The sequence below is a fragment of the Pogona vitticeps genome, chromosome 12, assembly GCF_051106095.1.
Source record: "Pogona vitticeps strain Pit_001003342236 chromosome 12, PviZW2.1, whole genome shotgun sequence".
Taxonomy (NCBI): domain Eukaryota; kingdom Metazoa; phylum Chordata; class Lepidosauria; order Squamata; family Agamidae; genus Pogona; species Pogona vitticeps.
This window is the reverse complement of record NC_135794.1, coordinates 20,120,317-20,132,490: the sequence shown is the minus strand read 5'-3', so window position 1 is coordinate 20,132,490 and position 12,174 is coordinate 20,120,317. Positions and strand designations below refer to the sequence as shown.

Genomic DNA, 12,174 nt, shown 5'->3' with positions numbered 1-12,174 from the left:
TCCCTTGATCGTTGTGGCTGAATATATGAATGGCTTCACTTTCAAGGAGCTCCCTTTACAGCGATGTTGGGTGATACGAGAATTTCTCATTAGATCTATAACGGTACGATCACAGCGGGATGCGATCGCATGGTGCCGCTCTCTCCAAGCGGTGGACGCCTCTTGTGTCAACTGGCCTTTCCAGAGCCTAGCTGCCCATAATTTGCAGCACGGCAGGGCGACACCTTTCTCTTCCTGATCTCTGCGGGATTGGAGGTTTCATCAGGATTTCTTCTGTGCGGTCAGCTTTTAGCGCTTGGTGTTGACGCGTGTGCTCTGTACACAGAAGATCGCAGACCCAATCCTGAGTCTCTTTAGCTCAAAGGAAAGAGGACGAGGTAGCAGTGATTTTCTCATGAACCTGATCTTCTCATGCAATGTCCAAAGTGTGATAAACTCAATTTAGTTATTCCAGCCTCTATTAAGAGTTCAGCCTTCACTGGACTCTGGACAGGTGGTGCTGATCGAAGGAAACAATCCTGAGCAAACGGCCCGATCAGTTTTAAGCTGTTTTCCTATGTTCCTTTCTTATTTCCTATGTTCTTTTCTTATTTCCTATGCTCCTGATTTCCTATGTTTCTTTCCTGGGGGAAAATGACCTGTGTGTACTTGAACCCCCAGAATTTCTCTCTGGCCACACTGGCTGGGGCGAGTATTGGAAGTTGTAGTTCCAGCTGTGCATTTTCAAGACTGTTACTTCCTGCAGGCTTCTGAATGCACGCAAAGGGTTTTGTTTTGTTATTGAGACAGTATCCACCCCTGTCTCATACCTCTGGGAAGAAGGGTGGAAAGAGATAATTGTCATAGTATATGAATTCTAGAGACCCTCTCTCTAGCAAAATGATGGTGCATGTCCTACTTACTGCACAGAAAGAACACTGTAATTCTGAAGGGAAAAGAGATCCGTGCATAACTCATGGCTTTTAAATAGAAAGCTTCTGATGCTGCATCTGGGTCACTATTTTGGAGGGTGTCGAAAAGTTGCTTTTTAGACAGTAATTCTCAGAACATCACAGGCTGTGGATTCTGGGAATTAGAGTCTAAATAAGTTGACTTTCAAAGCTCTGACATTTCCATCTTCTGGCTAGGGACTTTTCAAGATGGCCCAAAGGTGCCCACATGGCTATGTGGATTTCACTCTATGTATGTTGAGGGGCGGTCTGTTCTCAGTAATTCCAGACTTATTTTTCTGGCCCTGCCAAACAGTTTCAGGGCTGCTGAGCCATAGTTCAGACGGAGACCTGAGTATTAATGAGGCAAGCAAGCAAGGTGGACAGTTGGGTAATTATGATGTGGTTGCTTGTTACATCTCCTGGAACGGATTGTCAGATTGCTTCAGATGTATGACAGTCCTCAGAAAGAGTGACTGCCAGAAGTTCCCGTTAGGGATTCCTCTCTTAAAAGCTTAGAACTGCAGAGCCAGAAGGGACCTTATAGATCATCAAGTCCAGGCCCAGTGGGGAATCAAACTCCCAACCTCTGCAGCCAGATGCCTAAACCACTGAGCTATTCAGCAGGTGATGTCCTAGCATTGTTGTCTTTTCCATTGAGCCTGATCGTCTCGCGCAATGTCCAAAGTGTGATAAACTCAATTTAGTTATTTCAGCCTCTATTTAAGAGTTCAGCCTTGAATTGTGCTAGAACGCACTTGTTTCCCGCCAGTTTTCTCGTCGGCCACCTCCCATACCTTGCTCAGTTCTGGAGCCAAGGTACCCCCTACCAAATGTCTCAGTCGTGTTGATGATCGTCGCTGTTCTCTTCCTTTTGCTCTCTCTCCTTTGCAGCTGGTGAAGAGCTAGCCGTGGTGATCCCAGAGCAGGTGCCCCTTGATAGAATCCATTTCGTGACAACGGGAGAGGACACGCCGGAAGAGGGCCAAGGGTGGCGGTTTTTGCCCTCGAAACCTGAAGAGGAAGCTGAGGCCATGATCATCCACCTTCCGGAAGGCATTAGTGCCGATCTGGGCACCAACCTCTACTTGAATCTTCACCGAAATGTGCAGTTTTTGGCCCCAGGTTTCTTGGTGGAGGAGATCGGGGAGGGCCAAAGCAGCCATCGAGTGGACGTGGATCGGCATTGCTTCTACACAGGCCACGTGGTGAACCACAGCTCTGACTCGTTCGCTTCTCTGAGTGTCTGCAGCGGGCTGGTATTTGTCCATCAGCATTTGCCTTGGTTGGGCTCTGTCTGGTTGGGTTGCGGGGGTGGGTGGGTGGTGGCATATGTTTGGGGCTGATGGAGATGCACGGTCTCGGGAAGATTTTTAATAGGTCACAGATATATGGAATCTGTGTGATGCATGGATGAGAAAACGTAAGAAAGGAGATCCTCCTCCTGTCTGGAACGATGTTCTAATAGGGAAAAAATTGCTTAACGATGATAGGTTCCCTGCTTCGGAAACCGATTTTTCGCTAGACGATGATTTTAAAACAGCTGATCGGCGGCTCTAAAAGGGCTGCCCGCTGTGCAAAATGGCTCCCCACTGTGATTTAGGACTGATTCCTCGCTTTACAGGCACCGAAAATGGCCACCCTATGGAGGATCTTTGCTGGATGCTGAGGTATTTAGCCCACTGGGATGCATGAAACCGGTTTTCAATGCATTTCAATGGGCTTTTTCATTTCGCTTGACGAGGATTTCGCTCTACAGCGATTTCAGTGGAATGAATTATCCTCGTCAAGCGAGGCATCACTGTAATGCAAACTGGGGTCATTCTATTACTAGCCTAAGTTCGTGTTATAACTAAATATTGTAGTGTGGCGCGTTTCTTTCTAGGAAGCTGACCAGCCGGGCAGCCATGCCCTTTCCTTAGATTCTCTCTTCCATTTGCTCTCTAGCAGACATCCAGAGCTGCACAACCACTAGGGATACTCAGCCTTCGGTGGGGTAATCCTTCATCCCTTTTATAAGACTCCCCTTAAGTTTGTACATTTTTCATTACTTCTACAAACAGAGGTCTGCTGATTCTCTTTGTTAAGGGACAATGCCGTTTTGGCTACCTGAAAATAGCACTCTCCAAGTTAACGGATTCACTATGGTAGCATAATTCTCTTCGTTTTCCCTGGGGAATCATGGAAATAACATTTCATGGAGTGTGTGGAGAGGTCTAAACTGCAGGACTCTCTTAGCAACCCCCTCAAATCATTCCTGCACTCAGGACCTCAAAGTTTTATACCAATCTGTAGCGTGGATCTCTTAAGAAATAGGGTCTTCTAGAGGACGGATAAGGAGTGAATCATTTTCAGACTTGGCACATGATTGATTTTGTCCGCCACAGAAACCTGTGCATGTTGGAGAAGATTTTAGGGAATATTCTTTAAGGAAGCCCACGTCTGTTGGACTTCACTGTCCTTCCTTACTGGTGGCACACGCGCCCTTGAATATCCCTGAATGTTTCTTTCTATGGCTGGACTCAAATATTTATTTTGCTTTATTTTAAATATTTCTACGCTGCCTTCCTTCTTAAAAAGGGTCTTAGACAGCTGACGTTATTAAAAGACAATATTTAAAGTTGAAAACATCAAGTATATAGAAATATTTAAAAGAAACAAACAGTGCCAAACAAATCTTGCAAACAGCTGATTTGGCCATGAGAAATCTCATTCCTTAGCCATTCTCTTCCTGGTGTGTCTCTTGAAAGTTGCTGTGGTAGAGGACAGCACTTTCCACAGAGGTCTGAAATTTCTCCGTTGCTCTGGCTTCCTTTACACACTTAGTTACCTTCCTAGTCCATAGTGAGGAACCAAGTACGGATTAGCATTCCTGCTGTTTCTCGGTCATGTCACCCTGCAGATCTCAACTCTTTTTCATTTCCCCTTGTGTTGTGACATTGTTGTGTCTAGAATGACAACTTGTAGCCTTCCCCACCACCACCGCTGCCTGTCCCGGCTTCACTCCTGCTTCCCTTTCGCAGACTCCTTCCTTTGCCCCTCAGGGTGGGAGCTGAGGCTGGGAAGCCGTGGTGCAGACAGTCATCTCACAGAACGGGTGTGTGTGTGTGTATTCTCTGCCTCAGGTGAGCACCTGCATCCAGGTAATGGAATCTCAGACACCCTTTGTGATTGATGTTAGAAGCCAAGCTGAAGACCACCAAAGGTTTCTCTGAGCTTCCAGACGATAGGACTGCTTCCCCTTCTGGGGAAAAAATGCTGACTGCGTTCCTCTTCACCTCGCCCTTCCTGCAAAGCGTGCTCTGGCAATCTCATTCATGATTTGCTCAGCTCTTAAAACGACCTTGTCTTTGCTTCTGAGCAATGGAAGGTGTCGTGTTGAAGACAAAGATTTCAGTATCCAAAAATGAAGGCAAGGAAAATGAGAGCTCATCTCTCATGCTACCGATCTTGAGACTTAAGGGCGATGGAGCAGGGGAAATGGCAACATTTTGCTAACGCTAATCACAGTTAGATGAGCTAAGCTTGTTTGTATCCTTCTGGTATTTTTTTTAATTAAGATTTTTGTCCTTCCATTTTTTTAGTGAGTTTAAGCAAGCACCTAGATGGTGCTTCTCCTCCTCCGATTATCCTCACAAGAACCATGTTAGGTAGGTGAGGCTGAGATAATGTGACTACCCCATGGCCACCCAATGAGTTTTAACATCAAAATCTGGTCTAGAAGTTGGCTTTCTGAAATCCCCGTCTGACACTCCAGTAACCTATTTAGACTTCTCCCACACCTAGAAAGTTGGGGAGAGAATGGGCATATTCTCATCTCTGTAAGAATACTGGTGTTTGTGGCATGTTTTGATCCTGTTGTGTAGTACCTGCATGGCGAGGAGGGTTTGCTTGGGAGTCTTCTGTCAGAGCCACTGCCATTTTGACGGGAATCCCATCTGCGAGAGAACCAAATGGAGGCCGGTTTGCGAACAGCTGTTCCATTCCCGACATCTGCGTGCCATGCATCCATTAAGTAGTATGAACTATATAGTAAACAAACCACAACAGATAGGAAGACAGAACCATCTTGTATCGTTGGTCCCCTTCCAACCTTACAAACAGCGTTGCTGCTGGTAGAGATCAGATTATGGAGGAAGTGACATCTCCTGTAAAAATCACTACCAACTTTATGGGCTAGAGGAGACCAGAACATGTTCTTCAGCCCAGATGCTGTAGCGGGTGAGATTAAACCAGGGGGTGGTAACTACAGTTCCCTTGATAATATGGACAGTAGGGGAGTCAAAAGGACTTAGAAGTGCTTCTGGATGAGTGGCTTTCCAGAAGCCACATCACAACTGTGTGTAGCTGTTATTCACGTCCCTCTCCAACCTGCTGTTTATCTGTGGGAGTAAACACACATCTGTTGTGACTTTTTTTACCTGCTGTTAAGGCCCTCTTTTCAGCAATGTTTCTTTGGGTGGTCATTTCAAAAGTGGCATTCTGAGGCCATCAGAAGACAGTGAAGCAGGCGTTAGGTGTCAATAGCTACTCACAGCATTGAATGTGACTGAATATTGTCCCTTTATAACGTTTGCAGTGGGGAAAACTGTTTCTCTCTCCCTGTCTTGCGACTTCTGATCTGAAAGTTGAAATGGAAGAAATAGCCAAATGTTGGCTTGTCCTGTAAGAGGCACCATGTATAAATCAGCTTAATGATTCAGTGGCGCCACCTACTGACCATTGCCAAGAACAGCCATCTCATGTACTGCAGTGCATTTCAGGGCTGTTAAGTTCATTCCAATTCACAGGGAAGGAACCCACAAAACAGCCCATTGTGTACAGCAGGTCTGAGCAATGAATGACCCAGGGTGCATTAGCCACCTCCTGCCAGTATTGGAGAAAGATTCAGCGGCCAAGCCAGTCAAACTTTATGCACGGAACGGAACTCCCTCTTTTTGTTGCTTCGGGCATCAAACTCTTTCGAACCTTCCCAGAGCTCCTCTTAAATGTATTTTTATGCCCAGTGCCTGTTTGGCTTTTTAAATGATGCAGTGATGAAACTTGGCCAGCCCCAACCTGTTAAGAAGTTTTTGGTCCTTCAGGAAGAAAATTAAGTAACTGGTGCTTTTTCAGTTCCAGCATCAATAATGACTTTTTCATACCCGATTTACAGACCTTCTGCTAAATCATTGAAACCAAAAGTAAATCAGAAGGGATGATGGAAGGATCAAGAGGTGACTTGCCACCAGGAAAGTCAAAGTAAGGTCTGAAGTATCTACTAAAAAAAAGAAAAATCACCCAAAGAGTTTCTGCTCTGTAGAATTGGCCGGCGAAAGATCTCATTAATGAGGGAAACATGGGGGGAAGTTCTCCTGTTGCCAAGCTGTATTAGGCACTGTTGAGTTCATTCTATTTTAATTATTGGTTCTCGCAAATGTTCTTGGACTACAGCTCCCAGAAATTGTGGCCAGCACAGCTAGTGGTGAAGGCTTCTGGGAGTTTTAGTCCAAGAACAGCTGGGGACCCATGGTTTGGAACCACTGGCTTAGAGCAGTGGTCCCCAACCTTGAGCCTCCAGATGTTATTGGACTACAACTCCCAGAAGCCTACACCACCACCTCTTGTGGCCAGGATTTCTGGGAGTTGAAGTCCAAGAACACCTGGAGTCCCAAGGTTGGGGACCACTGGCTTAGAGGATCTGCTGAACACTCCAGGAAGTTATGGACATCTTGCATCCAGCCGTACTTCCTTGAGTGTGTTCAAGTCATGGGAAGTAGAGTACCATGGGACCACAGTACTTGTCAGAGCAAGGTCATCTGCCCGTTCCACCAAATCCACTGGGTAGACAATCAGAAGAAGGAAACCAGGCCTTCTTCATGGTGGAACCAACACTTTGGAGCTCTGCCTGGCTCCCTTCTTCCTAATGTTTAGAAGGCTTCTGAAGACATTGCTGAATAGAGGAGACCTCCAATGCACCGTGACCTGCTTTTTATGCCTCTTGCACTGCCTTTTATTTCAAATTTATGCATCTTGTTGCGTTCGGTCTTATTTGTTAATTAGTTTTATTTTAATCGTCTTGTTTGTCTTGTTTTATTATTTTGCTGCAATCGGTTTTCTCCCACTCCTCTGCAATTATAATAACATTTGGCTGTAACAATTCAACCAACATATTATAAAGAAGTAATTTAGAATGATCAGGGTTTTTTTTTTTTAATCTGTTGTGACAAAGTAGATTTCCCAAATGCTTGCTTTCCCTAGAGCTTGCCATTTGTGTAGTTTTGTAGCGGTCCAATAAAAATTGCCACCCACACTTACATTTGTGTTATCAAGAGCAGAAACAGAGGAGATAGTGGCTTCACCGTTAAATGATGAAATATTATCCCTACAGAGATGGCATTCCTTCAAAGCTGCTGTATCTGTGCAAGTCAACTCGTAAATGAAACCCATTAGCTCCCAATTGGATGCCTTGTGCTAGAATGAACAAATGTCCTTTATCTCTTACAGAAACATCGCTTCTAATTGCGAAGCTAGCATCTTGTATAGCTTGCACCCGCCTCCCACCCCAGGGCTCAGCAGCTAACAAAATGGAAATTTGGTGTGGATCAGACGTTACTGTAGGCTCCGTTCCTGGAGCACAAAAGCCCCCTAGAATATAAATCGGAGAGACCAACCAGATTTATAGTATCCCAGGCAGTAAAATTTAGAAATCCTCATCATTTCCTGCCTTGGCTCAATTCTCCTGAAAATATTAATTAAATACAAATGAGAGAGTTTTTTCTTATTTTAGCTTGCAATCTTCTTATGAAACTATGTGGCTGAATTATGTCAATGAGACTGGCCCGGGAGTAAGTGCAGACAAAGACTGGCGTGTTATGTGTGGGGGGCCTGTGTAATTTATAACACATATGTAATGTAGATTGTAAATCACATTAATGCAGTCAGTCGTTCCATGTTCCAGCATTTGTATGTACGTGTGGAGGACTCATTTGGAAGTCTGCCTGGCTGGTATAGAACTTCTTTTTTTAAAAAAAAGAAAAGAAAAATACCCTCTTGAAATGTCTTCCCTTCTTCTCCATCTGTATGCACTTGATAGCTTTGCATACAGTGGTGCAATTTTTTTAATAGATGGACAAACCAGTTCTGGAACTTGTAGGGGTCCCTCATCAAAAGTCTTCTGACCTTTTGTAATGCCATGGCTAGGGTATAGTAGGACTTCACCTAGCAGAATCATAAGCCTAGTAGACGTGTTTAAACATGTTTTATTTAATTGATAGGATGTTGTTTTTCCGCTTATGCGATTGTTGAACAGCCTTGGTATATGCAATCCAAACGATGTTTTCTTTTTGTTGCGGTGGACAGGTGGGGTATATCCAGATCGGATCAGAACAGATACAGATCCATCCGGTGAACGGTTCCGAGATCTCGTTTGACAGGAAGGAGCACTTCATCAGGCGCACTCGATTCACCAGATCGGCCCTCCCTGCTGTGTTGAAGGTCCCTGTGGAGCCCTGCAAAGTGGTAGCAGGTGTGTGTACATGTGTGTGTGTGCATGCGCGCATGTAAACCAATGGCCTCCTTGAGCCATAGTTGGACTTGACAGGGGAAAACAAGGCACTCTGTTGACATGAGAAGTCCATGGTTGGACTCTCTTTGTTCATCTTGCGTAGCCCTTTCTCCGGTCAAAGAATGAGCATGCTTGGACATCCTTCATATCCTGACCCTAAGGAGACTGATGTCAGATACCTAGGTCTTCACCGCTGGTAGGTTCAAGCCTGCCAAAGGTTGGAGGCGTAGCAGGATCCTGGAGGAAGCAGCAGGCAAGTAAAGAAACAGTCTGGAAGTGTAGCAGCATAGCTACGATGCTTAGATTAAGTGAGCGCAAGACTCAGTTGACCAACCCATTCCGCCAAGCAACATTGGCATGGGATGGGATTTCCAGAATCACCCCGTTTCTAGGACCAGTATGGATTCTGGTCCTTGGTATTCATATCATTTGGAGTTCTGCTGCAGTGATAAATTCTGGGGGCCCAGAACTGAGAACTGCAATGGTGGAGAGTTTCTAGTTCTAGAGGCCAACTTTTTTGACATCTTAGATCCTTCATGGGCTACACCACCCAAAAACCAAAACGGGCAGGAAGTTCATTTCCCGTTTCTTTAACCTATTTTTGGAGGGTTGGGCTGGATTTTAAAGGAGGATAATGCTTCTGTAGTTGGGGGTTCTCAGCCTGGACAAACTGGGTGGTGTTGGACTGGAAGTGTCTATATGTGTAGGCTGGACATATATTTTTTTTCTGATGCTTTTGAGGCACGACTCAGCAGCTCTGATCCTTGGCATCTGTGACAGCGCAGTGGGCGATGGAGGCAACTTCTGTCTGGTCCAGCTCCCGTCACCATTTCTGTGATGGGTGAAGAGCAGCAGTCTGTCTCTCTCTCTCCCTCCCTCCCTCCCTCCCTCTCCACCCTTCCCTCTCTCTCTCTCTCTCAAAGAGGAGAGAAAAAGCTGCCAACTTATTCTGCATCAGCCTCACGTCTACTGGCCCATCTGTTGTAGGGTGTTGGCTGTCACCCTCTTTCTCTGTTCCACTTTTTTTTAAAGTCCCCATCTCTCTCTCTCTTCTAAGCCAGTTTCTCCAGCAAAATCTCAAAATCACTGGGAGTTTTGGCCAGTTCTACCTCTCCCGGGGGACCAGGCAAGCCCGACTCCTTATATGAGGGTGCTGGCTGCATTTTCCCACTGCTGTGCACCCCCTCCCCCAAAAGAGCAGAGTGAACTGCCCCAGGCACTTCATCAAGTTGTGGAGAAAGACTTGATCAAAAGGCAGAGAGGGAGATGACAAGCAGAACACGATTCCTTAGCTTTACATTAAGGAAATAAATGCAGGATTATATGATCCTATTGCTAAAATGCAGCACAAGAAATGCCAGATCCATAGCTGAAAGAGACCACATGCTTATAAAGGACAAATATAACTCTCTATTGGAGGGGGAGTCTTTCCTGATGCAAGATTTGCGTCTCATCTGATGGGTTCCTGAATATTTTCTTACCAATCCAGATATCAAGCATGGGCTATCCTTAGACTTTAACCCGTTTTTCTAATAGGTTAAAGAATAAAATACCATCACAGTTGTTTTTTTCTTCCCTTCCCTTTAAGAAAGATGAGAAGCTGCAGTTTCTAACAGGCTTCATATGTTAATGGCCTAATTGGCTCTTGTTTTGGTTGGATTAACTTTTTTTTTTAATGGCCAAGTAGTTTAGAAATAATTGGGTGGAGGGCGGGATAGAACCCTAATTGGCTATGACACACACAGGAGACTATTCCTCATGACACAAAATAAGACCGGGTGATCTTGTAGCTTTTTTTTCCAAGGAGTCTCATGAGAATCAAAGGCCTCATTAGAATGGAACCCGTGTGCGCAAGCTGAAAAAAAAGAAGTTGGGCAAGATTCCATGACAGGCCATAGATTCCAGCATTAAATACAGTGGTGCCTCGCATTATGACATTAATTCATTCCAGTGAAATCGCTGTAGAACGAAAACGTCGTAATACGAAAGCCCATTGAAATGCATTAAAACCCGTTTAATGCATTCCAAAGGGCTTGAAACTCACCGTCCAGCGAAGATTCTCCATAGGGTGGCCATTTTCGCTGCCTGTGCAGCGAGGAATCCATCCCAGAAAACAGCAGGGGGCCATTTTGTTTACCCGGCGGCCATTTTCAAACCGCCGATCAGCTGTTGGAAAATCATTGTTTTGCAAAGAATTGGAACCGATCATCGCAAAGCGAAATTCCCCCATAGGAAACATTGTTTTGCGATTGCAAAAACTTCATCGTAATGCAGTTTCATCGTTAAACGGGGCAATCGTAAAGCGAGGCACCACTGTATATATAAACCAAAATTTCAGCAGCGACTCCATAAACATACACATGAATTTTGATGCCATATAAAGCATATTCTCATTGTTTCATTCCCTTCCCTATATATTTATATTTCATCCAAGCATAAGCAAAGTGATTCAGGGAAGTGAATGAAACAATGAGAATATGCTTTTTATATATATTTTAGACTATACAATTTCATCCAAGCATAAGCAAAGTGATTCAGGGAAATGAATGAAACAATGAGAATATGCTTTATATGGCATCAAATTTATATGGCATCAAAAGTTGTTTTTCTGGTTAAAAATTCTGGTAATTCTGACACACGCACACACACATACATATACATACAAATATTTCTGGATGAGTTTGCATTTCTTTATTTAAAAATATTTACACGGCAAGGATGAATTGACTTGTTTTTAGTGTTTCTATGGGAACGTTAACTTTTTTTGAAGCCTTTTAAAAAAGAAAAATAGCTCCAGAGCACAAAGCAAGGCAGATCATCTTCTGAGGAAAGATTATGATTTAATACTTATGACACCAAAGCTCATGAATTACTCTGAAATATGTTGTTTCCTAAAAATGTACTCTGGCTGCACAGCATTCTTCACGTAAGGCCTGGACTCGTATTCCATCAAGAGCTAGGACATTAACTGCAACAAAGCAGTCATTTCTTAACAAGTAGGCTGGCTTTATATTCAATATGCCCTTTTCCATGCAACTGGTTCAATTGAGGTTGTTGGACTGAGAGTTGAGCTTCTGTCTTCCAAGTCCTCACTCAGCCATGAAACTCACTGGGCAGTCTTGGACCAGTCAAACGCACTCTTTGGAGCCTGACCCCATTTTGCAAGGTTGTTGTGGGAATGAAAGGGGGAAGAGAAGGGATGAGCTTATTGAAGAAAAGGCAGGATAGACATGTAGCGATCAAATAGAGACTCATATGCTTATAAGCCAATACAAATGCACTCAATGCAGATGCTTGGGTTACAACTCCTTAAGAGCCTCCACCAAAGTAGATGGGAGTTATGGGATGGTAGCCCATAATGTGTGGTAGGGTATATATCTGTCTGGGAAGCCTATTCTGAACCCAGTCCTTGCGAACCATGAGACCTTTGCGAAGGTGATGGTAATGGATGGGCACCCTTGAAAAATAAATCCTCTTTATTAGTGATATTTCCCAATAGTGCAAATCTATGTGGTTGTGTTACTTGTGTGTTGCTTATTTTGAGCCTTCAGTCCCCAGATGTTTTTGCACTGTGTCTTCCGGAATCCCTGACCACTGGGGTTACTGACTGGGCTTTCTAGGAGCTGAAGCTGAAGATCTGGGGGCCCAAGCTTAGGAACCACTTTGTTCTTGAGAGCTCCGTTGAGTTGGGTAGATTCT

The 12,174-nt window shown here is 44.5% G+C and overlaps 1 protein-coding gene across 6 annotated transcripts in view; it reads left to right on the top strand.

Annotated features, from left to right (window-relative positions):
• ADAMTS17 (ADAM metallopeptidase with thrombospondin type 1 motif 17) overlaps window positions 1–12,174 on the top strand; it is a 164,841-nt gene that overhangs the window by 4,984 nt on the left and 147,683 nt on the right. For all 6 annotated transcript variants that reach the window (XM_078381127.1, XM_078381125.1, XM_020781746.3 and 3 more), the window contains exons 2-3: window positions 1,824–2,188; window positions 8,271–8,436. In XM_078381127.1, coding sequence (XP_078237253.1) covers window positions 1,824–2,188; window positions 8,271–8,436 — 531 coding nt within the window. The remainder of the gene's footprint in view (window positions 1–1,823; window positions 2,189–8,270; window positions 8,437–12,174) is intronic.